Raw genomic sequence first — 27,585 nt, 5'->3', positions numbered from 1 at the left:
CCACCAGGTACACAGGGATTCAGTCCATGAGGATCCAAGATTCAGAGTAGCCTCTGCTGAGCACTGCAATCAGGGGCGGTGACAGTGATGGGGCTGGCGAGGTAGGCCACCCCTGTGCAAAATGGGGGCTGAGGCCTGAGGCCTGAAGCCTGGCTGGATGAAGAGAACTAGGAGCCTGGGGCAGGCACCAGAGACCCACCTGGCTGCTTCCAGTGGCCACACTAGTGGCCATCTCTGCCACTGCCCCAAATGTGGCAGGGAGGGAAGGGTTCCTGGAAGAGAAGGAAGGAGCAGCCTTCACAGAGCAGGCTGCTGCAAGAGGGCAGTTGTAATCTTCACATTTACCAGGGAGTATTAGCCCTCCCCGGATGTGTCTCTCCTGGCGGAGGAGCCAGCCACTTTCTTGAGGAGCATTTTCTTGAAAGTTCAGGCCAAAGACATGAGTGTGATGATACATGGGGGCACATTCATGGCAAAGTACAGGATAATATCTCTGGTATAATCACATTGGTCTCTTTAAAACTCTCTTGTTTCATTTAATCCTTAAAATGGGAATTGTCTAGCCGGGTGTTGTGACGGGTGCCTGTAGTCCCAGCTACTCGGGAGGCTGAGGCAAGAGAATCGCGTAAGCCCAAGAGTTAGAGGTTGCTGTGAGCTGTGTGACGCCACGGCATTCTACCGAGGGCGGTACAGTGAGACTCTGTCTCTACAAAAAAAATAAATAAATAAATAAAATGGGAATTGTCGTTACTTATTTTTATAGATGAAGAGACTGAATCTTAGGGAAGTGCCATAACTTAATCAAAGTCATAAAGTCAACAATAAGTGGTAGACATGAGATGAGACTTTTATGTCAGATTCCAAAACTCAGTATCCAAGGAGTTGTTTTGCTCCTGACTCTGGCAGGAGGACATTACAAGCCAGCTACTATTACCTGCTTCTAGGGAAGTAAGGATTATCTGCCCCTGGAAAAACCTGCTGTGGTTTCTGCGGATGCTCTGAGAAGTGCTTCAAGCCAGCTCCAAGAAGAAACTTAAAAGACAATGGATGGAATGTTGGATAGCTCCTGGTTTCTCTGGTCTCAGATCTACACTGTGGGTGTTAGCATTAACTGGGGCAATGTGACTTCTTATGCTAACATACATTTTTGGTGGTCACCTTATTCATACCTGGATGCTGCTCAACTGTATTTCTGCCTCAATCAGCTTCTGAATTGGATCCTCACCTCTTGGTGCCAGTGTAATTTGGGTTCATCAGTGGTAACCTAATGTGTGAAGGGTTTTGTGTACGTAGATGTATAATCTTCCATCAGAGAGGACTCTGTCAGCCTCAGTGGACATGAGTTCAGTTTGGAGAGGAGGCTAAGGGAACCTGGGTTTTAGGCATCCATTGTCAGAAATCTCAAGGTTGTGTCTTAGTCAAGATCTCTTCTGTTTTTTATTGCATGAACCAAGATAGAGAAAAACAACTAGGCTTAGCACTAGCCAAAAAGAATTATTCCTTGTAAGGAGGCAGCTAGACTCCATGGAGTCCTAGGCCCCAGGCTGCAAAGCTATTGGAAAACCTCCCGGTCTCACTTCCTCTCCCTGCCCTAGGCCCTGGTCTTCCTTCTCTACTCTCATAGCCACATTTTCTTTGCCCCCTGCATGAGTGTATGTCTGGCCCTGTCTCTCTGACTTGTGCTCTCTCCAGATTTCTACTTTTCACGTATACTTACGTATAGGGCCAAACACAGTGGCAGTCCACAGTGGCGGTCCCCACTCCTGAGTTCATATCCCCTTAGTTCAGTTGTCCACAGGGACTACTCACTCAGATTTCTCAGTTCCAATGCCAATTCCTGGGAGACAGAGTCTGAATGTTCAGGTCTGGGACAATTGTGTAGAGCCTGGCTGTTGTGGCCCACCCCAGTGATGAAAGGCCTCATTCTCAGAGGGAGTGAGGTTTGGTTGGGAAGTACAGAGAGAAAGTAGACCAGTTTGGCCAAAAGAGGTAGAGTTTGAACTGGACCAAGGAGTAGAAGCTCCCAGGTAACAGATTTTAGGTCAGTAGAACAAAGAGCTACTGCAGGTGGTCCAGGATAGACCAGACTACTTGAGGTGATAGCAAGTTCCTACATGTGCAGAGGTTCACACGGTCTAGAACAGCATCTGCTGGGGTGGACCAGATAGTTTGTAAGGTCCCACTGGCTGTGTCAGGCTGGCCCTGAGTTGCTGCTCCTGCTGCAGAAATTGCCCCTGGTTTCCCATATACAGAAGGAAGATTGGAGGGATGTTCACAAGTATTTAATTGGTACAGTTATACTGGAGGGATTATTTAGTATACCAGTATTTTAATTGCTGTTAATGCTGGGTAGTGTGATTGTGGGTTCTTTTCATTTTGGGTTTTTGTGTGTATGTGCTTAAATTTTTTTCTACAATAAACATACATGAGTTACATTTACGTTAATGGTAAGCAAGTTAAACCCAATAGTTTAGTTTTACTAGGCCAATATTTATTGTCTACTGTGGATGGTGGGTGGCACTGTGGCTCAAAGGAGTAGAGTGTCGGCCCCATATACTGGAGATGGTGGGCTCAAACCGGGCCCTGGCCAAAAACTGCAAAAAAAACAAACAAAAAAAAACCTAATACTCTGGATGGTGTTGTGGCTTTGTATAAGATAAGCAAACATGGTCCCTGCTCTTCAGGCTATTTTAACTACTCATAGAATATTATAAAGTGTGGAGAAGGCACACACATAACTATTTAAGGAGCTCAGGAAAGAGTTTCACAAAAAGAGTAGCCCTGGATCTGGGTATAGAACAGTGGTTCTCAAGCAGGGGCCATATTGCCCACAGGTGACGTTTGGCAATGTCTGAAGATGTTTTTGGTTGTCATACCTGGGGTGGAGGCATCTTTTGTGTAGAGCCCAGGGATGGTCCTAAGGTGTTCAAGAAAGCCCCTTATAACAAAGAATTATCTGGACTCAAATGTCAGTAGTGCCAAGGATTCTAATCCAATGTCTTAGAAACATGCATAAGATTTTGGCAGACAGAGATGGGGGCAGAACAACCCAGGCCAAGAAAATGATGACTGAGCGTAGTGGCAGAAACGCATGAGTGGACACAGGAATGAGGGCAGGCCCATACAGCTGGTAGGGCAGCTGTGGCTAGCTGGCAGAGGCCCTCCATGCCAGGATGAGCAGTTTGGACATCTTTCTGTGGGCGGGAGGGAGCCAGGGAAGTTTTTTTAGTAGAGGAATCCCTCCATCAGGAATGAGGTCCATTCTCATCATCCCAGCTTTGCCTCGTTGCTTGCTTGTGTGCATAGCTGCAGAGGTTAAAACACCCCTGTTTTCCTGTTTTCTTTCCCAGTCGGTCCACTCTTTGTTTTCCAGCATGCAAAGGAAAGCTCTGTCAGCACTCTTCCTTGCTGACCCGGGATTCCGGTCTGCTGTGACAAAGGGAAACAGCAAAAAGTGATCCCCTTTTGACTACTCTCCTTCCTGCTGCAATTTACAGAAATATACCACAGTGAGGGGCAACTGTGGGGACTGTTCCGAAGGCGTTTTAGCAGCTTTGCCTCCCTATTGTTGGGTGTTTGCTAACATCCTCATACTATCTCAGGATGCAGAGTGGAGTGTAGAGGGGCCAGTGCATGTTCAGTAGTGTCCACAGAGGCCAGGCCAGTGCCTGGGTCAGACTGCAGTTATGGAGAGTAAAGAATGCTAGATCTGGGTGTGGGGCGGGTACCCCAGAACTCAACCTGGTGCTCTTCTCATTAGTTCACTGCTGGTGTGAAGTGCTGGACACCCACTGTGCTGGTGGGCACTACATGAATGTTTTCCAAATGAAAGAATGAGGAGACTGAGGTCCGGGGAGGCAGTGGGAATGGTTCAAGATCACCTGGCCAGTTGGGATCAGAGCTGAGCCTAGAGCCAGGACTCCTGAGGACCCAGTGCTATTATCCTGGGCACTGGCCAGGCACCTGTAGCCAGTCTCCACACCTCTGCCATTCCTCTAATTCCAGTATTCCCCAAACAAGCCAACCAATCAACCCTAAGAAAGCAGCATGCCCTTCCCTACCTGCCGCTAATGGCCAAGGAACGTTTAACTCCCCAGAACTGGTCAAAAAACTCCCATGGTGGCTCCCATGTCACCCATTCTGCTGTGGGACACTGTAGTGCATGGTTGTTCTCTCAGAGCCTCCCCCATAGGAAAAATAATTTTGCAGGTCTGTGTAGCATTTCCATTTTCAAAATATTTTCTTATAAATTATTCCACTTGATCCTCCCCCCAGGGCGTCTGGGGACATCCCATTTTATAGAGGTGATAAAACAAGTGAGGCTCCGGGGCACTTGCCTAAGGACCCACGTCTGGGAAGTAGCACAACACAGACCAGCAGCAAGATCCTCCAGCTTCAAGATTTTGAGGTTAACCCTTTCTTGTTCCATGGTGCAGCTTGGGGCTTGAGTGGCCTCAGAGCCCAGCTGAATAGAGGACACACACCCCATTTCGGTGTGCCAGCCAGCTCTGTGGACAGGGAAGTCCTCCAGATGCTGTGAGAATGGAAAGAGACCAAGTGGGTAGTCTGCAGAACAGTGCCCACATGGAGTAGGCCCTCAACAAAGGGCACTGGGTCTACACATCTGCCAGGCAGATGAGAGATCCTGAGGTAGAGGGGTGGATAAGAGGACGGAGGGATTGACATAGTCCCTCACTGTTTTGTTTACTTTCAGCAGAACCCAATTCATGTTCTTTTTTTTTTAGACCCAGTACACTATGTTGCCCTGGGTAGAGTGCCATGGCATCACAGCTCATAGCAACCTCAAGCTCTTGGGCTTAAGCCATTCTCTTAAGCCATTGGTTCCCTCAACCTCCCAAGTAGCTGGGACTACAGGCGCCCTCCACAACTCCCGGCTATTTTTTGGTTGGAATTATCATTGTTGTTTGGCAGGCCCAGGCTGGATTCAAACCCACCAGCTCCGGTGTATGTGGCTGCACCCTAGCTGCTGAGCTATAGGAGCCAAGCCCCAATTCATGTTCTGTTAATTTTTTTTTTTTTTTTTTAAGACAGGGTCTTTGTCTCTTTTGCACAGACTAGAATGTAATAGCATGATCATGGCTCACTACAGCCTCAAACTTCTGGGCTCGAGTGATCATCCTCCCTTAGCCTCCTGAGTCCCAGCCATCCTGGGATACATAACCATGTGCTACCACCGTGCCGGCCAACAACTTGTGTTCTAATTCTAATGAGCTTTGTTAAGTGTGATTATGTATTAGATTATCTCATTTTAAATAAAACAATCCTCATAATGGCTTAAAAGGATTTCCTCAGCAAAGCTGAGGAGTCATAGTAATACAAATAACATGGGATCAAATATTTTACTTATTTTTTCTAATCAAAAAAGTTGTGACATCCTTGGATTGATACTCAGACTCTGAAATCTCACATTCTAGTTCCTGCCTTGTCAGGACTCACTGTGGGACCTTACCCAAATTATTTAACTTCTCTGATCACATTTCCAGTCTGCAAAATGGACGTTATAATCATGCCTGCTCCACAGAGTTTTTGTACATGAAAATGCATGCGAACTGCTGTAAGCAGTGTACAGTACAGGGTGAGCACTCAGTACGTGGTCTTGGTTACTATGTGATGTTATGTGTTTTTTTGTTTGTTTGTTTTTTCAAAATGCTGGTTCCCAGATAATGGGATATTTCTTTCTCACTTAGACTGCCCCTTATGGCCACCCTTGAGCATGGCCTTTTGAAGCTTACAAATGGGAAGAAGGCATATTCTTTTCATTTTGAAGCAAATACAATTTTTTATATCTCCATCCTCAAAGCCAACTCTTTCTGTTAGTTAGTCTCTCTTGGAATTTTTCTCATTCTTGGTGACCTAGTTTTATCCCTTCCCTTCAGATCTGCTAAAGCAAATGGCACAGTTGTTAAGGAGGAATTGTCATTCTAGGTAATTGAGAGGAAATAACTGTTTTCTAAACAAAGAAAGCTGTTTTTTATATTTTAACTATTGTGCAGTATTGCAACATACTTTTTAGAACATTACCATTATTTCACATTACCAATCCTTTAAAGGATTACGCTTTAAAGCATCAAAAATAAAACATTATTCTCCCAACTGGGGCATGACCTTCTTTGTGCAGGGCCTCTATTGTGCATGGTGGCTGGGGCCGTTGGAGTTGTATAGCCAAAAGTGGCCTTTCGTCCGCCATCTGCAGAGCAGGTCTACGGGAGTTGCCTATGGTGTGTTCCTGGCCCACTGGCCTCGCTTCCCTTTTCCTCAGGTTGGCCAACTCAGGAGCAAGGTCTAAAACTTCCAGCCAGAGACATTCTTAAGCACCATGAACTGTGTTTGTTCCCTAAATGTCTCAACTCAATCATAATTGACACACATGCTGGAAATTCTTCTCTCAAAATTTAAATTTTCGTTACTGATGGAAACTTGGCTGTTTCCTAGCTTGCTTTGGGGGGGTGGGGTAACAGAGTCTCATTTTGTCAACAGGTACAGTGCCGTGGATCATCATAGCTTACAGCAACCTCGAACTCCTGAGTTCAAGTGATTCTCCTGCCTCAGCCTTCTAAGTAGCTGGGACTACAGGTGTGAACTACCACACCTGGCTAATTTTTCTGTTTTAAGTAGAGACAGGATCTCTCCCTTGCTCAGGCTGGTCTCAAGTGATCATCCTGTCTTGGCCTTCCAGAGTGTTAGAATTATAGGCATGAGCCACTGTGCCTGGCCTCCAGCTTGCTTTCTTTTTATTAAAGTGGCATTTTATGTTCTAATCAGGGTGTCATTCTGAGCTTGAGCCAAACATCACTGTTTCAGGCAATCTTTGTTCTTTATGAACAGGTAAGACATAGCCTCAGCTCTAGACAGAGTTTGCCTTTCCCTGACCCCTCATTCCCCTTCGGGTTTATGGGACATTGTTAATGGTCCTGAGCCTTTCTGGTAGTTCTGAAATAAATCAATACACACACACGCACATGGGCATGCTCACACACAATGGTCAGACAGTTAAGTTCATGAACTCATCCTAGAAAAAGTGCTACATACCTCATTGCTTAATATCACTAAGGTCACCAGATGGCCAAGGGGAGCAGTGTATATTCAGTAGTGTATATTCACATTGTTGTACAACCAATCTCCAGAAGTTTTTCATCTTCTGAAACTGAAAATTAAAACTCTATGCCCATTAATGAACTCCCAATTTCCCTCTCTCCTAAGCACCTGGCAATCAGCATTCTACTTTCTTTTTTTCTGCTTTTGATTTATCTGCGTAAGTAATAGACTTATCCAGAGTAGTCTGTGCACAAATGGAATTAATAAGGTATTTGTCTTTTTGCAACTGGCTTATTTCACTTAGCATAATGTCCTCATGGTGTTTCCATGTTGTAGCATGTAATAGAATTTTCTTCCTTTTTAAGGCTGAATAACATGCATAAATATATGTTCATGTATCACATTTTAATTCATTCATCTGTTGATGGACATTTGGGTTGCTTTTGTCTCTTGGTTATAATGAATAATGCTGCTGTGAACATGGGTGTGCAAATGCCTTTTTGAAACAGAACGATTTTTTTTTTTTTGCAGTTTTTGGCCAGGGCTAAGCTTGAACCCGCCACCTCCGGCATATGGGGCTGGTGCCCTACTCCTTTGAGCCATAGGTGCCGCCCAAAACAGAGCCATTTTTAAGGCTCAGCTCCATTCTATTCTTGGCTGATTTAACAGATGAGAAAATTAGTAACTCAGCACATAAAACCGGCCTCATTTGGCAGTCTTTGTTCACATGCTATCATAGCATTGTAAACAGAAGGGATGCAGGCTCAGTATAATTGGGTAAGGGAATTGGAAAGATCTAGGTTTATAGCTGGACAGATATATCTGGCTGGTAGAGCCTGAGCCACAGGCCCTCATCCCTGCTGCAAGGGAGGCTGGAAAAGTTATCATTAACCATTTTCAGCTTTAGATACAGTGAAAACTTCCTTACACAAGGTGGTGGGGGGTCATTATTGTGCTGGGAGCCAGAAGAATGATAAACTCCTATTATACCAGTTTACCAGCATTTAGAATCCCTGTCTGACTAGAATGGCTTGGTGTGGTTGAGGAGATCATCCCATGATACATGTACCGAGGTGGTGAATATATCATGTAGAACCACCAAATTCCTGTTGCTTGTGTGGTCCCTGGGAATCTTGGACAACATTCACATGGTTTCCCATGCCAGCTCCTCTCTGTGGTCTGTCTGCCAGAATGAGGTCTTGCCTTTCTTTCTCTGGGGTCACACTTGAGTCTAACTCCTTGGGAACCCTCCATTCTTCCTTTCTTGATCTGTTCTTTTACTTGTGTTTAGGGTCAATCTAGGTTTCATGAGGGTTGATGCTTTCACAATTTGGGGTGATGGTGTTGGGGGGCTATTCAGAAAAAGTCATCAGAAATATGATGAATGCTTTGCTAGGTTTCCTTTGAAGGCTCACACAGTTGAATAGCCCAGAAGCTTTGGCTTCATTAGTTTCCCTGTCAATCTATTTATGCTTACATTCAGTCTTTGATTTTGATCTCTGATATTTTTTTTCCTATTTAAATACTTAGGATATCATTTGTATGTAGTGAAATTCACCCTTTTTATTAGGTAGTTCTGTAAGCTTTGACGAACTCATACAGTCATGTGATCATTACCGCAGTGTAAATATAGAACAGATTCAGTATCTCCAAAAATTCCCCTATTCCCCTTTGTAGTCAACATTGCCATCTTTATCCCACGCCCCCACCAGTCTTTAACAACTCGGGTGTTTTCGATCTCTATAGTTTTTCCTTTTTCAGAATGTCATATACTTAAAGTCAAGCAGTGTGTAGTCTTTCGAGTCTGGCTTCTTTCACTTAACCCCATGCCTTTGGATTTTATCTGTGCTGTTGTATGCCTCACCCAGTCTGCCTAGCACTGGAGAAGTAAGTGAAGGCAGGGAAGGCCCAATCTCCACCCTCAAAGACCTCACCGTTTCATGGTGAAGGCAATTGGGCCCATCATCAGATGCCTTTCCTTCCACAGTTAGCACACACAGCTTTGCTCTGGCACCTGTCTTGTTTTGATACACCTGGCATCCCAGCCACGTTGTGATTGCCCTGAGGATGAAGCCTTTAAGGATAAAACTTTCACAGGGTATCAAGTTGAGTTGGAAAGAGCAAGGAGTTTGGGGCCAGGTAGACTGCTTGTTTGAATCTAGCTTATCTACTTAGCAGTTCTGTGACCTAGTGTTAGACTCAGAATCTGACACAAAGTACCAACTAAATAAATGTCTGTTAAATGAATGAATGAATGTAACCTCCTTAAGTCCTAGATCCCTTCTATATAAGAGGGGATTATAATAGAAACTTCTTCTGACTGCTGTGAGGCTCAGCACCTGGAACAGTGCCTGATGGACATCAGCAAAGGTTTATGCTGTTCCATCACCTTCCCTAGAGCTTTGACACCCTTTCTCACACCAGCACATGAGCACTGTGCAGACCTCAAAGCTGGTGGGCTGTGGAAGAGGTTGACACCTCCTCCTCTGTGTGGAAGCCAGGAGGGGCACTAGCTGAGTAGACAAGTCCCCAGAAAACCCACAGATACTGCTGAGCCCCTCCCACATGCCCACTCAAAGAGCCCCTCATACTCATCCCCACCCCAGGAAGGACTATCAGTCCTTCCCTCTGCCCAAATATACAAGTCAAGTTTGTCTTCTGCAATTACAAGAGATGCTCAATGTAACTTGTATTCATGTTTTGTTATTGTTATATATTGAGTACTACAATTTTTTTTTTTTTTTTTTTTTTGCAGTTTTGGGCCGGGGCTGGGTTTGAACCCACAGCTCCTGGTATATGGGGCTGGCACCCTACTCCTTGAGCCACAGGTGCTGCCCGAGTACTACGATTTTAATACAGTTTTTTCCTTTCTTAAAATGTGTATATTTTTATTGACACCCTCTGTATACCATGTAGGAGGCTTTAGAGCAATCCCCCCAGGAGGAGAAAATCATAACCCTTTAGAAAGGACCCTTTAGCTGGGGTCAGGTCTCTGGATCTCAAATCTGAAGAGGGGGCTGGGCTGGGAGATGGGTGACCACAGGGCAGTCATTGTAAAGGAATCTTCTCTTTTCTTTGAAACAGACTTAACAGGAGTCACTGCAATTATTGTTATTACTTAATCAGTTATTTGTGGCATCATCTGTTTGCTGGCTGCCATCTCTACCAGATGACCCAGGGCACACAGTAGGTGCTCAGCACATATTTAATGATGGAATGAAAAATATTTGGGCATTAAAAGAATGAGTATTTCAGGTTACTATTTCTGTAGAAGGGAAGGGAACTAATACTCATCATTCATCTGGGGGATCCCAAGGATATTAAATCTTTACCTATAGTCCTGTTGCATAATCTGCATAGTGGCTGTTGAACGTGGGTGTTCTTGGTCTGTGTACAAGGAAACCAGTTCAGAGTAATTAAGAAACACGCCTCCATCCCACGGTTTGTCAGTGATAGAGCTATATTCAGACTCAGCTCTAGCGTCAATGCCCAGCCTCTTCCCACCACACACAATAAAGCTGGGTTTCTTAAGAATAGAAATCTCTACAATTAAGACTCAAAAATAAAAACAAAAAAAGATTCAAACTGACATTTGAGCAGGATTTGAGTGGGTTGGATTGTAGACTATAACAGCATGAATTAAAATTTATAGAAGGTTTCTTCCTGCTTGCATCAGACTTTTCTGTTTTGTGCTTCCCTAAGTTGGGTTTGGGAGCATTTAAATTGGGGTTTTTGCAGCACACATTACATACAGCTTTAAATAAGCAGTAAAATCCCCTTTCCAAGCTAAGAGAGGCAGTATGGACTGGAGAACAGTTATGGACTTGGAGACAGGAGGCCTGGCTAGAGAGGGGCTTTGGCAGATCCCTGAACCACTCTGAGTGAGACTCAGTTTTTTTCATTTGTAAACTGGAAAAGTAACCCCAGTTATCTCAGAGGGGGTGCAGTGCAAATCAGATGAGCAAATAAGCAAATGAGATGTTTGTGAGGGGGTTACCTCAAGGGGAATCATGGTGTGTGTGTTCACTGCCCTGGATCTGCAGAGAGGAAAGGGGTCCGAAACAAACTGGGAAAAGAAAGACCCTCCAGACAGAGGTCCACAGAATCACACACCAGGATGAGGAAGAAGGATATGTTCCCTCATCGTTCTGCCATGATCAGCTCACAAAGAGAGAGAACCTCATTTCTCTGAGCAGTTTGTGCGCTGGGAACCCTTAGTGTAGGGCTGGAGTGGAATTCTGTTTGGCAAGGAAACAGACAACATTCTCCCTCCCTCTCTCCTAATCCTCATTCACTTTTTTATTCATTCAGGGACCACTCACAGGCTCTAAGCCACATCTTACACAGTCCAGAAGGCAGTGCATCATAGCAGTGAGGAGATGGGTGTGGAGGTCAGAGAGACCTGGGTTCTAGTCTGGTCTATTATTTCTCATTATTGTGAGGAAAATGATAATGAGAGACCTGGGTTCTAGTCTGGTCTATTATTTCTCATTATTGTGAGGAAAATGATAATGCTGGTATCATATGAAGGTTAAAAGCGATAATGTTTATAGATAAGTTTGTACCATCCCAGGTACATAGTGAGCACTCACTGAATGAATAGGTGCTTATAAATCATAACAGGATAGTCTCTAGGGAGGAGTCAAAATGCCCAGCAGGACAAACAATTCCTACTGTTTTCCCATTTTTTTCCCTATAGCCTATGAGAAAATTACAGTGGACAAGTAGAAGCCTCAGAGTAGACGCCCATAGCAGCCAAATCCCAGAGGGTTTGCTGGGCCGAGGGAGCCTAAGCTATGCTCCCAGACTCAGTGATTCTGCCCAGCTTAAGCTTCTGGAAAACCACTTGTGCGAGAATGTTCCCCGGAGCAGCAGGATAAAGGTCAGAGTTTCTAAGGTTTACTTAGAACCCAGTCCTTTCAGGCCTCGCATTATCAGTGGGCCTTGGGGATGCGTTTTGTGAATCCTTGTTTTGTCATACATGGACCATCTGACATCATCAGGAAGGCACTGGTTGTCTGAGAGCTTGGAGAATGATGCTCAGGTCAACTTTTTATCAATTTTTGGAGACACACAACATAGTTTGCTTTTGAGTGTGAAGTCCTCCCAATGCTTTTGTTTAACTGTCGAGTTTATTGAGGTGAAATTGATAAAATTCAACTCTTGTCATATGAGTTTTGACAAACAAAAATAGCTTGTATTTGGCACATAATCTGCACCACAGCCAAGATACAGAATTCCTCAAAGTCCTTCAAAATCCTCTGTAGTCAACACCTCGCACTGCCTCTAACACTGACAACTACTGACCTGATTTTTGTCTCTATAAATTTCCCTTTCTCAGAACACTGTATAAATTGAATCCTATTGCACATTACCTTTTGAGTTTGGTGCTCCTGCAGGGGTGTTCAACTTTTTTCTTCTATGCCATGTGTTGGAAGAAGAAGAGTTGTATTGGGCCACACATTAAATATACAAACACTAACAAAATCTGATGAGCAAAAAAAGTCCGTCCATAATTTTTGCAACATCCAACATCACAGGTAAACAAAACAGTGCTCACGTGATCCATATGCGGTTCTCAGGTCTCAGGTTGGACATCCCTGTATGTAATGGATTAGAGATTCCAAATGCTTTTGGGTACAGGTAGGTCAGTCGTTCTGAGATCAGCATGGAAAGTTAGAAGCATTCCTGTACACTATTAACAACCAATAGAAAATCTAATTTAAAAAATTCACAATATCACCATCAGAAAAAAAAAATAAAAAGAAAAGAAACAAGCCGGGGGCGGCGCCTGTGGCTCAGTGAGTGGGGCGCTGGCCCCATATGCCGAGGGTGGCGGGTTCGGACCCAGCCCCGGCCAAACTGCAACAAAGAAAAAATAGCCGGGCATTGTGGTGGGCGCCTGTGGTCCCAGCTGCTCGGGAGGCTGAGGCAAGAGAATCGTAAGCCCAGGAGTTAGAGGTTGCTGTGAGCCGTGTGACGCCACGGCACTGTACCCGAGGGCAGTACAGTAAGACTCTGTCTCTACAAAAAAAAAAAAAGAAAGAAAGAAAAGAAACAAGCCTGGATAAAGAATAAGTAAAACAAAACACATGTAAGATCTTTTTGGAGAAATTTACAACATATCATGAAAAGACATTAAAGAAGATGTGGAGAAATGAAGAGATTGTGTTCATGCAGAGAAAACCGGATATAAAGATGTTGCTTCTACCCAAGTAAATTTTATGAATTCAGTAAAATTCCAATTAAAATTCAAAAAGACCTTTTGTGGAACTTGACAAGCCATCATGAAATCTATATTTTAAAAACAGATAAAAATAGCCCAGACACATGAAGGCTATAACCCAACTATAGCACAAGACTATGGGGAAAGGGCCAAGGAAGGGGAAGGGAGGGGGGAGGTATTGGTGGAGGGAGGGTATGGGTGGGGCCTCATCTACGGTGCATCTTAGAATGAGTACAGGCGAAACTTACTAAATGCAAAATACAAATGCCTACATACAGTAACTAAGAAAATGCCATGAAGGCTACGTTGAACAGTTTGATGAGAATATTTCAGATTGTATATGAAACCTGCACATTGTACCCCTTGATTGCACTAATGTACACAGCTATGATTTAACAATAAAAATAAATAAATTAAAAAAAAATAGCCCAGACAAATTTTAAAAATATCAGGGTTTATTATAAAGCTACGGGTATTAATATTATGGTTATTTACTAATACACTTTAGGTGCTTGGTTAGGCAGTAGGTCAGTGGAATAGAAGAGAGCTGAAAATAATGTCTACACATGTTAGAAACTTAATATGTGACAGGTAGTACTGCAAATCAGTGGGAAAGGATATAGTAAATGTTACTGGGACAATTGGGACCATACAAAATAGAATAAAATTGAATCCCTAACTCACATCTTACATAAACATCGATTTCAGATGAACTGAAACTTAGTGGTGAAAAAGAAAAAGTTAAAAACTTTTGTAAAGGCCAGGCGTGGTGGCTCATGCCTATAGTCCCAGTGTGGTGGGAGGCCGAGGCAGGTGGATTGCCTGAGCTCGGAGGTTTGAGGACCAGTATGAGCAGGAGTGAGCCAGAGTGAAACCCCGTCTCCACCAAAAAAAAAAAAAAAAAAAAAAGCCGAGCATTGTGGCAGGCGCCTGTAAATCCCAGCTACTTGGGAGGCAAAGGGAAGAGAATCACTAAAGGAAGAACAGAAAAAAAAAACCGTCAAACTACAAAGAGAGAAAACCAGCTGAAATTGAAAGCAAAAAAAAAAAAAAACCTTTTGTAAGAAAATATATGTGGATTTTTTGAGGATTTCCTCAACAAGATATTTTTTAAAAGCTGTAGGAGATCAATATATTTGTCTATATCAAATTTAAAACTTCTCTATGATAAAAGGCACTGTAGACCAAATTAAAAGAGTTTATATTAGGGAAAGATATTGCAATGTATATATGTCCAACACAGGATTTATACCCACGAAGATTTCCCAAAAATCACTAAGAAAAAGATGAATAAACCTAATGGAGGAATATAAACAGGCCAGTTAAGTGGCCTGAATGACCAGTCGGCATAGAAAGTTGCTCAACTTCACTTGTAATTGAGGAAATGCAAATTAAAGCAAATATGGGATATTACTTCACACCCATTTTACTGGCAAAAATTTTAAACTCTGAGTCTTACTAGTTTTGCAACAATGGAAAGTGTTGAAACTCTTAACATTTGCAGGAAGGGAATATAAATTGTGTAACCAAACCTCTCCAATAAGTGGTTTTTCATTGTCTGGTGGAAAATTCTATACCTTATGATCCAGCAGTTCCATACGAGGTTATTCGCTAGAGAAGGTCTCAGATGTGCACAAGGAGACATGCATAATAATGTCCATCCTTGTGTGTAATAGGGAAAAATTGTAAAGAATTCAAATGTGTCAATAGAATGATTGTGATATATTCACTGTGAATCTCAGTGATTTAAATAGATTTAGAAAGACAAGTATCAATGTATATCAAATTTCAAAACCAAGATTGGCTAGAAACAATCACAGTGGAATATGTGATTCCATTTATATGTTTTAACAGGTGTAAACACAATTTTTTTTTCTGTCTGTGCATGGCTTACATAGTTAATTAAAACATGCTTCGAATGATCAACACCAAATTCAGAATAGTAGTGCCGGGCAGCGCCTGTGGCTCAGTCGGTAGGGCGCCGGTCCCATATACCGAGGGTGGCGGGTTCAAACCCGGCCCCGGCCAAACTGCAACCAAAAAATAGCCAGGCGTTGTGGCGGGCGCCTGTAGTCCCAGCTACTCGGGAGGCTGAGGCAGGAGAATCGCTTGAGCCCAGGAGTTGGAGGTTGCTGTGAGCTGTGTGAGGCCATGGCACTCTACCGTGGGCCATAAAGTGAGACTCTGTCTCTACAAAAAAAAAAAAAGAATAGTAGTGCCTTTGGGGGAAGAGGGAAAGGATTATATCAAGAAAGTGTATACTGCTGGTGGGATTACAAATACAACCTCTACGGAAAAAAGGAGCATTCTCAAAGAACCAGAAGTCAACCTTCTAAAAGTAGACTTTCCATTTGACCCTGCAATCCCATTACTAGGAATCTACCCAAAGAACAAAAATCATTTTACCACAAGGACATTTGCACCGCAATGTTTATTGCAGCTTAGTTCACAACTGCCAAGATGTGGAAGCAACCCAAGTACCAGATCAACCCATGAATCAATTAACCAACTGTGGTATATGTACACCATGGAGTACTGTTCAGCCATAAGACAAGATGGAGACTTTACATCTTTTGTGTTTACCTGGATAGAGTTGAAACACACTCTTCTTCTTCTTTTTTTTTTTTTTTTTGAGACAGAGTCTCACTATGTTGCCCTAAGTAGAGTGCTGTGGCGTCACAGTTCACAGTAACCTCTAGCTCTTGGGCTTAAGCAATTCTCTTGCCTCAACCTCCCAAGTAGCTGGGACTACACGCACCTGCCACAATGCCCCCTATTTTTTGGTTGTCATTGTTATTGTTGTTTGGCAGGCCCGGGCTGGATTTGAACCTGCCAGTTTCAGTGTATGTGGCCTGCGCCCTAGCTGCTTGAGCTACAGGTGCCAAGCCGAAACACATTCTTCTTAATAAGTAGCTCAAGAATGGGGAGAAAAAGTACCCAACATATTCAATATTATTATGAAACCAATATATAAACAACTATATGCCCACATGAAAGAAGAAACACAAGTATAGTCTATCGAGGGGAAGGGGAGAGCAGGAGAGGGAAGAGGGGAGATGGGAGGGTGATTGGTGGGATCTCACCTAATGTGCACAACGTGAGGGTGTTCAGCACACCCCCTGAGTGAAGGACTTAAGTACAACTTGAACTTTACCGTGGAAATGAAAACAATGTAACTTAAACATTTGTACCTTCATATTAATCTGAAGAAAAAAAAGTGTATATAAGGGACTGCAGATATATCTGCTCTATTTTAAACTTTGTTCCAAATTAAAAATTATAGCATATTTATTGGAATGTCAAAGAATCTCAAGAACCAAGGAGCTGCCTTCTGTTAGAGCAGAAAGCAAAATCAGTCTTGGAGATTAGTTCTCATAAAAAGTGACAGAAATTTGCAAGATGTGGTGGCTCACACCTGTAATCCCAGAGGCTAAGGCAGGTGGATTGCCTGAGCTCAGGAGTTCGAGACCAGACGGAGCAAGAGCAAGACCCCTGTTTCTACTTAAAACACACAAACACACACACACACACACAAAAAAAACTAGCTAGGTGTTGTGCTGAGTGCCTGTAGTCCCAGCTACTCTGGAGGATGAGGAAGGAGGATCACTAGAGCCCAGAGGTTTGAGATTGCTGTGAGCTTTAATGCCAGGGCACTCTATCCAGGAGCAACAGAGTGAGGCTCTATCTCAAAAACAAAATTAAAAAGTGATAAAAATTGATTCATAAGCTTTCAAAAAAAAACTTTCAGAGAAGAGCAATTAGAAATTATATATTTGTGTCAGGCACCATGACTCACACCTGTAACCTAAACACTTTGGGAGCCAAGGTGGAAGGATCACTTGAGACCAGGTATTCAAGAGACCAGCATAGTGAGACCCTGTAAAAAAAAAAAAAAAAAGAAAGAACAAAAAGAAAACAATCAGTGTACATTTTAAGCTTTTAATGCTCAGATGAATTTTTTCATGAATTAGAAGACCTTTACAAAAATTCATTTTCTTAGATATGGCACACCATTCTTAAAAAATTATGAAGTATAATATTACATGTACAGACAAGAACTTAGGATGTATGTGTATAGTTTATTATATGTTTGTAATTATAAAGCAAATTCTATGTGACCATCACCCAGGTCAAGAAATAAAACTTTTAAGAAGCCCTTGTGTGGTATACTATTTCTTCAATGTAATTTGTTTTATAATGGTATAAACAACTATGAATAGGCTTGTTGCTTCTCTTAATTTTTAAAAATTAGTTTTAGAAAAAATACTGCTTTTTAAAAAATTTTTCAGCGTAATTTTGGATGGATGAGTAAACTGTGGTAAATGCTGGTTTGATTTATGGTTTGCAGGGGTTGTGGCTATAGTCACAGTCAACCTCAGTGTCACATCTAGTAGCTATGCCCCTGGCCAGTGCTCACTCCCCTGTAGGCTCTGGGGAATGGTGAGCAATCCTCCTCAGCAACATTTATGCATAATTTATGGAAGCAGTATCTCTTTTGTCTTGGCCAGAGCTCTAGAAAGTTGATAAGTAGCTTCAGAACTCCATTTTCCTTGACATTGGCCAATGGGCTAGGTGTGTGGTTTTTAGCATTTTGGACCACACCCTCCTATCTGAGCATTTGCTGTTTTTTTAAGAAAGTACTGGGCATTTTTTAAAAACTCTTGGAGTAGGGCTGGGTGCGATGGCTCACACCTGTAATTCTAGCACTCTGAGAGGCTGAGGCGGGCAGATTGCCTGAACTCATGAGTTCAAGACCAGCCTAAGCTGCAGTGAGACCCTGCCTCTAAAAATATCCAAGCATTGTGGCAGGTGCCTGTAATCCCAGCTACTCAGGAGGCTGAGGCAAGAGAATCCCTTGAGCCCAGGAGTCTGAGATTGCTGTGAGCTATGACATTATGACACTCTACCAGGGGAGACAAAGTAAGGCTCTATCTCAAAAAAATTTAAAAATTAATTAATAAAAATAAAAACTCTTGGAATAGTTTGTCCCTGATAGTCTGGTGAAGAGTCCTTGGCCTGAGGACCAGGAAACAACACATTAGACTAGACTTTCTCGACAATGGCATATTGACATTTTGGACTGGATAATTATTTGCTGTCAAAGGCTGTCCTGTGCACTGTGTTTATCAGCTTGCCCGTCCTCTACCAGTCACTAGATGCCAGTAGCACCCTCTCAGTGGTGACAAACAAGGTCTGAGATGTTACTCAGGTGTCCCTGGGAAACTTAATCACCCCCAATTGGGAACCACTGCATTAGAGCCCAGCATTCACGTGAGACTGATGTTCTCTTCTGGATGCTGTGGCTAGCGAGGAGAGGGAGGGTTGTGGTCTGGGGGAAAGCCTCTAACTGAGAGCAGAAGGAGTGAAGGGTGAAGGCTGGAGAAATGCAGCAGGCAGATCCATGGAGCCAGTAAACAGGGGCGGGGGCTTCAGGCAACAATGACAATGGGGAGAAGGGAGGGTGGGTGCAGAGCTATGAGACTGTAGGGTGTGGTGTGAGTCGTGTAAGTCCCCAGAAAAATGTGCAAGCACAGAGCTCAAACTCCTCTCTAGATTTATGGTCCCCAAGTCCCAGGCTGTGGACCTGTACCAGTCTGTGGCCTGTTAGGAACTGGGCTGCATAGCAGGAGGTGAGCAGTGGGCAAGCCAGTAAGCTTCATCTGTATTTAAAGCCACTGAGCCTGTCAGATTTCCTCCGATGCCTCTCCCAATCCATGGTAAAATTGTCTTCCATGAAACTAGTCCCTGGTGCCAAAAAGGTTGGGAAGCTCTGCTGTAGAAGATGGCCCTCCCTCCAACTTCTCCCTGCTTGAGCCAATCTTGAGCCCTGAAGGAGCTTTAGACCCTCCTATTTGACCCTTTTCCTCTTGACTTTGTAGAGAGAGTGATGTGAATCCAGTAAGTGGGTGAAGTTCTCTGGAGCAAAGTTTTGATTGTTGGATCATTTGTTCACAGCACCCTCTTGGGCAGGGGCTGTGCCAGGGACTCTGGAGCCCCCTGATTGCCCAGGAATGTGTGGTCTGAGACAGGCTCAACCAGCACAGGCAGCCCAGGAGGAGGAGGTGGCATCAGTGGCAGGCTCTGTTGTCAGACTGTCCAGGTCTGTGTCCCAGCTCTGCCCCCGACTGTTGTGTCTCTTTGGGCGAGTAAATAATGCTGCTAAGCCTCTGTGACCCAGTCTGTAAAATAGGGCAGTAAGAATTCTTGTCCCATGTGCATGGGAGAGGATTGAGAGTGTGTACAGCTTGTAGGACAGGGCCTTGAATTAGTGACCACTTGATATTAATGTTATTTTAAGTGTTTTATTATTAGTACTACTACTACATAAGGCTGTCACAAACAGTATCAAAAAAATTGAGGGAAGAAGAACCAAAGACTTTGCAGAAGTCGTGTTTTGAGATGTGTCTTAATGGAGGCTTTATCAGGAAAAATAAGAAAGTCCCCAACTGTGAGCCAGCATGGTTTATGGGGGACAGCTGATGGCTCTGAGACTGAGGGGTGGGGAGCAAGGCAGATACGGCCTTGGGGTGGGGACACACTTGGCCTGAGGGGATATAAGTATTAAACCCCTTTGGCTTGGGCCTGCTTCATTCCTATTTCTTTCCACCAAAATAGATTAAGAAGAATTGGCCATTTTAATCCCATTTTCCCTTCCCCAGGGCAGTGAAATGTTAACTGTTAACTGAATTTCTAGAAATTAAAAAGCAAATTTGTCTGTGGTAAGACCTCGTGCTGTCAAATGGGGGCCCCAGGCAGGGGGGACGCTGGCAACCAGTTCACAAGCCTGGGTGCCCCAGCTCCTGGGGGTTCACAGAGGAGCCGATCCATTGGCCACTGGGTTGAGCTGTGCTTTCCGCCTGTCTGTCCTCACACACTATCTCAGTGCAGGGGCTGGAAGTATAGGGTAGGTGGATAATAACCAGGACCTCTGTGCCCAAGGATCAGTGTTCTGTGCCAGAGGCTTGCTGACTCAGCCTGGTGCCACTGGGCATCTACCTCACTGCCGAGACTCAGTCCCAAGGTCACCGGTGTCCCCTGGAGGGTGCTGAATTTGGTTCCGTCACTCTCTGAAACTTCATGCAGTGAACACGGACTTACCGAGCACTTCCTACCATGCTGAGCACAGGCAGTGCAGTGATGAATGAGACAGGTGCCACCCCTGGTGTTGTAGAACATGCCACCTCACAGGACAGAGAGACATGGAGCAGACCGTTGGAGTGGACAAGGTGGACAAGGCTCAGAGGGGCAAGAGCAGGAGTTGTGGCAACATAGAACAGGGCGAGCGAGGAACTTAATCCACTGGGGGTGACAAACTCAGGAAAGCTTTCCCCAGGGAAGCTGTGAGAATGCTTAGGAGCAGTTAGAACGCCGGGGAGGACCTGGGGAGCTCTCCCACCAAGGTGCCTATGACCAAGCCTGAGGTGAGCCTCCTCAGCCACATCCCCCGGCCTGCCTGATGTCTTTGGCATTGTTCTTTCTCTTAAATTTTCTCTCACTCACTCCCCTAGTCCTACTTTTCCCCCTTCCTCCCATTGCTCTTTTGCCCCCTTTGCTGGCCCATTTGGTTCTTGTCACAGATCTCATCAGCCTTGCTAGGGAATGGTCGCCAAGGCCATAGGCAGTGGTGACAAGAAGACAGGCTTATGGGAGGCCTTCACCCTTACCGGTCATGGGACCTTAGACAAGCAGGTGACCAGCCATTCCATGCATTGGTGTCCTGTCTGTAAAAGGGGTTCCTTCAACAAGTCGGTCTATGTGGGACAATGCCTGTAAAGCACTTAGCTCAGGGACTGTGTGAGCTGAGAGTGAGCCCCTCCCCTTCAGGGTCAGAAACTGGCATGGTTCAGTCAACTTTGGTTTTTCCCTGGAAACCCCATGAACGTGGAATGTCAGGTGTTCTCCAGCAACAGTGCTTATGCTGAAGCTGACCCCTGCTTGGTAAATTGCATCTGGACTGGGCGTTCTCTGCATGACCTTTTAACTACCCACTGAGCCGTGGCTTTGGGCTTCCTCAGGGTAGTGTCTTGTAACTGGGCAGGGTCCTTGCAGGAACCCTGGAAACTCTGTGGGTCTGTCACAGGAGATGCCAGCTCCTTTGGGGCCAGCGCACCTCTTGCACCCAGTCCGCTTACAGCTGAGTTGACATGTGGAGGTGACCTCATCTGTCAGGTGAATGTCCAGCTCTGACATTCTGTCAGTTCACTCATTTACAAATATCCACTGGTGGCCTACTACATGGTAGGCCTGAGAACACAGTGTTAAGCAAAACAGATTCATTCTTTGCCTTCAAGGCACTCAAGAGTCCAGTGGGGAGATGGCTGTCAATCAAAGCGAACACCCTGATAACGTGCACATCATGCCATGAGAGTAAGCTGGGAGATTAGATGTAGTTAGAAAGGTCAGCAAAGGCTGCTATGAAGAGGTCATGCTGGAGCTGGGATCTGAAGGATGAAAAGGCGCTAAACAGACAAGAGAGGGGAGGGTCCAGAAGAAGAAAACAGCACAGGCCAAGGCGTTGGGGGCATGATGCAAGGTGGGGAGGATGAGGGCAGGCAGGGCTAGACCAGGTGGTCCTCAGAGGCAGGGCTGAGCGTCAGATCATTTAATGACCTAAGGCTGCCCCAGGCATATGGATCAGTGAGAGTTGGTGCCCAGACAAAGCCACACTGGTGTTAGTTTTGCTTCTTCATCTAAGAGCAGTGAGAGCACGTTAATGCAGGATGGGGATGTGTTAGTGGGAGGAGGAGGTTGGCCTGACTGGATTTTTAGTTTGAACACCTTATTCTGGCTGCAGGAGGCCCAAGACCAAGTCCCGGGAGACTGAAATTTGAAAGAATGTTGAGGGAAAAGGTTTTCAGTGGAGAAGGAAGCCCAAAGTATGTGTGGGCTTCACAGAGCATTGGAGAGGCATTTGGAGGTAGAGAGGAAAGTTGGTCTTTAACTTCAGGGGTCTTGACTGGCCGTCTCCATTTCTGGCTGCTGTAACCCCAAACCACATAGTGAAGAAAGGTGAGTAGGGGCTGCAACAGGAGACAGAGGTGCCTAGGATGCCCCTGCTGTGAGCAGAAAACCTTCAGGGCACTCATAACAACAAATCACAGCAGCATTTTAGGTAGCTTGGAGAATTGTTCTTGGCTTTGAAGACAGATATTTTCTGTTAAATAGGGTAAACGAAGGTCACATTTCACGATGTCTCTCTCTTTCTTCCCTTCAGGCTTGTATTTGGCACCCTTTACCCTGCATATTATTCCTACAAGGCTGTGAAATCAAAGGACATTAAGGAATATGTAAGTAACACTGTTTATTTGAGGGAGTGGTTGATGGGGTAGGGTGGGGAATTGAATGTGAAGTTCTGGGAGAAAGTGGTTGTCTTCCTTGTTGTGGGTACTGGTAGCAGAGCAAATGAGTCCCTTCATCTCTCTTCTGCTCATAAGCAATCTCAGGGGTCTTGTCCCCTGTCTAGACCTAAAGTGTTGAAGTAAAGAAAGCAAAGAGGTATAGCAAGAGGAGATGGCATCTGGAAATGGGGGAATCCCTCTGGTCTGCCACATGCCATGAACAGCTTCACCTCGCTCAACCTGTTTCCTTGTCTGGAAAGCACTCTGTAGACCATAAAGCACCATGACTGGGAGGTAGTGTGGCATTGAAGGAAGGAGCGTGGGTCCTGGAGCCCAGCAGACCTGGGCCTGATTCCAGTTCTATCATTCTACCATCTCGCCATTTAAGCCCTGATGCTGTATAAGCTTTTTGAGGGCAGAGGCTCTATCTGTATTATTTTGTATCTGTTTCCTGCAGTGTGTTGCAGAGGGCAAGCACACAGGATGGGATCCAGGAGGACGTGCTGGTGGGAGGATTGTATTAATTACTGTTGGGTGACTTGGGTGCCTTGGATGTGCTGAGTGGCAAAAGGACTTTAGGCAGAAAGACTGTTAGACAACACTGAGGGACAGGGACTTGTGTGGGGTGTTAAGGAAAGGATGCTCCTTCCCATGTAGGACACAAACCCAGGTCAAAGCACAAAGGGTGTGGTTCATGTCATCAAGAGATGGAGGTCAGGTTCTGGCTCTGACCTTGATAGATGCAATGCAAGTAGTTTAAACTTCTAAGAGCTTCCTTGTCCCCATCTGACATGTCCCTCCTATCCCCATCTTTTGTGGGGTAACAACAACCCCTCTTTTACTCAGTAGATGTCACTTGGCAAGTTTGGAGCAGGTAAAGAAACATTTTAGGGTGGCGCCTGTGGCTCAAGGAATAGGGCGCTGGTCCCATATGCCGGAGGTGGTGGGTTCAAACCCAGCCCCGGCCAAAAAAGAAACATTTTAAAGTGGGCTTGGAAAGTCATTACTTTCTTTCTCAGATTTCCCAGGAAGCCGTCTCAGATTTCCCAGGCTGATGAAACCAGCCACCTTCAGATTAACTCCAACCAAAACTCACCCATTGCTCTCCCGGGGTCCCAGAACCACTTGCCCCTGCTTGTATCTTGCTACTCCTAAGTAGGGGATCCAGATGGGGGCAAGTTCTCCTTTGGAGATGGGGTCCTGGTATACGTGAGGGAATCTCAGCATGAATATGGTTTAGCTGCAAAGCTGCAAACACAAAGCCTTCTGGTTCTCACTTGGGTTGGTATAGGGCAAAGCGCGAGGTAGCCTCTTGCAGCCATCTCTCTCATGACTCCTTCCCACCTTGGCCCGGAAAACTGTACCAGGGAAGGAGGCTTTATTGGGGTCACTGCAGTACAGGGTCATCCTTCGTTTTGCAGGGGCAGGAACTCAATTCTGTTTGCTCATCCAGGAGACATGGAATCCTGGTGGATGTTTTGCCCTGATTAAACTCACAAGAGTCTGGTTTACAACTAGAATGGCAATTCATTAATTTTCTTTTTTTTTTTTTTTTTTGGCTGGGGCTGGGTTTGAACCCACCACCTCTAGCATATGGGGCCAGTGCCCTACCCCATTGAGCCACAGGCAATTCATTAATTTAGAGTGAAAGCCATAACTGCCGGGCAGAGCAGCTGTTTGTGCTGACTGCTGAGAACACACTTCCCAATAGGGAAAGCTTGAAAGTTGAGGTTGGAAGGAATGGAATCTGAAGAAAGAATGTCAGTGGCATGAGGAGGCCTCCTCTCTCTGCACACACTCACACACTCCTGTGTGTCCTCTTTACAGTCCTTTTAGCCTGTAGACCCATTTGTCCAACAGAGAAACCTGGAAGTTTCCTCTGATTCCTGCTTCTCCCTACCACTTCGCACACACACCTGGTTGGTGACAGTGTTCCTTCTTCCTTATCCCCTGAAAAGTCTTCAGGTCCCTCTTCCTTCCCTGCTGCCACTCTTTTAAAGTAGGTCCTCATTATTTGTCCTGGAATGTTGAAATAGCCTTCTGGAGTAGTTTTTTATTGTCACGATAGCAAATTACCATGAACCCAGAGGCTTAAAACAACACAAATGTATTTATCTTACAATTCTGACAGCAGGACCCACCGGGCCAAAATTGAGCAGGGCTATCAATGTCCTTGCCTTGTTCAGTTCCGAAAAGCCATTCCTGCATTCCCAGGCTCGTGCCTCTTCATCCTTCTTCAGAGCCAGCAGCATCATGCCTCCCTCTAGCCCAGCTGGGAAGGGTTCTCACTTTTAAGGATTCGCGTGATTTGTGTGATTACATTGGGCCTGCCTGTATAATCTCGGCTCATCTTCCCATCTGGAGGTCCCTACTTAATGACTGCAAATTCCCATCTGCCACATGGGGATTAGGACACAAATATCTTTGGGGAGTTACTTTTCTGCCTGCCACACCTCCTAACTGGTTCCTTTGTCTCCTATCCCTCATTTCCCAGTCTCTTGTACACATAACATCCAGGAGCCTTTTGAAAGTGAAAAATCTATTAATTTCACTTCTCCTGGATCTTTTAATGGCTGCAAGATCGAGTCTAAATTAGATTACAGGATGTTTAACACCCCACCTGTCTTCCCAGTTCCTTCCATTCCCGGCTGCTTCTCTGCACATGCTCTACTAGGGCCCAGTACCTAAAGTGTGCACTAGCATTATCAACTTCACCTGTGAGCTTATTAGAACTGCAGAATCTCAGGCTCTACCCAGACCTCATAAATAAAAACAACATTTTAAACAAGAGCCCCAATTTGAAAAACAGTGCTCAAGACACTTAGAGCATTCTGTCTTTTCTTTCTTTTTTTTTTTGTAGAGACAGAGTCTCACTGTACCAGCCTCGGGTAGAGTGCCGTGGCGTCACACGGCTCACAGCAACCTCTAACTCTTGGGCTTACGCGATTCTCTTGCCTCAGCCTACTGAGCAGCTGGGACTACAGGCGCCCGCCACAATGCCCGGCTGTTTTTTTGTTGCAGTTTGGCCGGGGCTGGGTTTGAACCCGCCACCCTCGGCATATGGGGCCGGAGCCCTACTCACTGAGCCACAGGCGCCGCCAGCATTCTGTCTTTTCAAACTTACTGTATTAGTCAAGATACTATGATAAAAACTTAGAAAGGAATTTATGGGAATTTGTAGAATTAACTAGAAAGTGGGAGAAAGATACTCAGAATCTGGGAAGGATTCAAGAAAGCCGGATGGTGGTAACGGCCACACTCACCCCATAGGAAGGGCTTCTGCGGTCACATCATGGGCACTGCCTGCCTGTGTCTGTGCCTTTGGAACATTCCCTGAAGGTGCAAAGTCCTGGATAGGGACATCTGATTTTTTTTAAGCCCAGAGTTCTTGTCTCCCATAAGGACCATCATGCAGGGAGAGTCTTCCTTGTTTAGAGGGCTTTGGATGCTGGCAGTCAAGGAAGAAAATAGCCATTACACTTTTGGCTGCCCAACACCTTCATCCACATGCACTCCTTTACATGTATTTTGGCTTTGAAAACAACCTTCCAAAGGGAATTCTATACAACTCACTCATCAAATACACATTTCTTCAGTTGCTGAGTCAGTTCCAGGCCGAGTATCTCTGGATAAAGTCTATTCCTTTGGTTCTGAAAGATCCAACCTTAATCAAAGCACTCCAAAAAAACGAATTGTCAAATGAACCATCACTGACACAGCCTATATACTATATTAGTGAAGAGAAAGAATAAATTAAAATATAATTAGTTAAAATAGTTAAAACTATACATAACACAGGAAGAAAGAACATATGGATAGAAGCTATAGTCCGTATTCATGCAACTGGTCATGAGTTCATAGCTGGTGTTATGTCTTTTATTAAAAGATAATTTTTTAGGCTAGGGTATGCTGACTCATACTTGTAATTCCAGCACTTCGAGAAGCTGAAGTGGAAAGATTGTTGAGGCCAGGAGTTTGAGACCAGTTGGGGCAACACAGTGAAACCCTGTCTCTAAAAAAATAGTAATAATAATAAAAGAAGAAAAATTATCCAGGCAGAGTAGCATGTGCCTATAGTCCCAGCTACCCAGGAGGCTGAGGCAGAAGGTTTGCTTGAGCTCAGGAATTTGACACTGCAGTGAGCTAAGATCATGCATTGCTCTCTAGCCTAGACAATAGAGTAAGATGCTGTCTGAAAAAAAAAAAAAAAAGATACATTTTTAGGGGGCTGGGAGTGGTGACTCACGCCTGTAATCCTAGCACTCTGGGAAGCTGAAGTGGGTGGATTGCTTGTGCTCAGGAGTTCTCAGGAGTTCGAGACTAGCCTTAGCAAGACTGAGACCCTAGCTCTAAAAATAGCCAGGTGTTGTGGCTATTTTACTAGTCTCAGCTATTTGGGAGGTGGAGGCAAGAAGATCATTTTAGCACAAGAGTTTGAGGTTGCTGTGAGCTATGATGCCACAGCACTCTAGCAAGGGGGACAAAGTGAGACTCTTGTCTCAAAAAAAAGAAAAAGGATATATTTTTAAAAGAGTAAAATCATAACTGTGTACAAATATAAAATTAACATGTCAAAGATTTTACTTAACTCATGAATGAGGCAACCAGTATTAAAGCATTGAAAAATAGTTCAAAGGAGATTCCAAGTAACAGAATAGTAGGTAATAAAAATAATTAAATGAATTTATTAACTTATATACACTGATTTCTTGGCAGGTAAGATGGGCCGATCATTTGTACTTCCACTAGACAGAATTCATTCTGTATACGACCTGTATACCACTGCACTCTACAGCACTGTACAGGCAAAACCATTTACCTTGCCATCACTTTAACTTATAAAGCTGTAAAATAGCTCAAAGACATTGAGAAAGGAGACATCTGCAGAATCAATAATTCAGAAGGATGCATTGGGCACGTAGCATTCCACAGAACACCCGTTCCAGAGTCTTTCTCAGGTTTTCC

At 44.5% G+C, this 27,585-nt stretch overlaps 1 protein-coding gene across 4 annotated transcripts in view; it reads left to right on the top strand.

The window, feature by feature from the left end:
* REEP1 (receptor accessory protein 1) overlaps positions 1-27,585 on the top strand; it is a 144,708-nt gene that overhangs the window by 39,772 nt on the left and 77,351 nt on the right. For all 4 annotated transcript variants that reach the window (XM_053587615.1, XM_053587613.1, XM_053587612.1 and 1 more), the window contains exon 2: positions 22,497-22,569. In XM_053587615.1, coding sequence (XP_053443590.1) covers positions 22,497-22,569 — 73 coding nt within the window. The remainder of the gene's footprint in view (positions 1-22,496; positions 22,570-27,585) is intronic.

Source organism: Nycticebus coucang, chromosome 4 (genome assembly GCF_027406575.1).
Source record: "Nycticebus coucang isolate mNycCou1 chromosome 4, mNycCou1.pri, whole genome shotgun sequence".
Lineage (NCBI taxonomy): Eukaryota > Metazoa > Chordata > Mammalia > Primates > Lorisidae > Nycticebus > Nycticebus coucang.
This window is presented reverse-complemented; position numbering and strand designations above follow the sequence as displayed.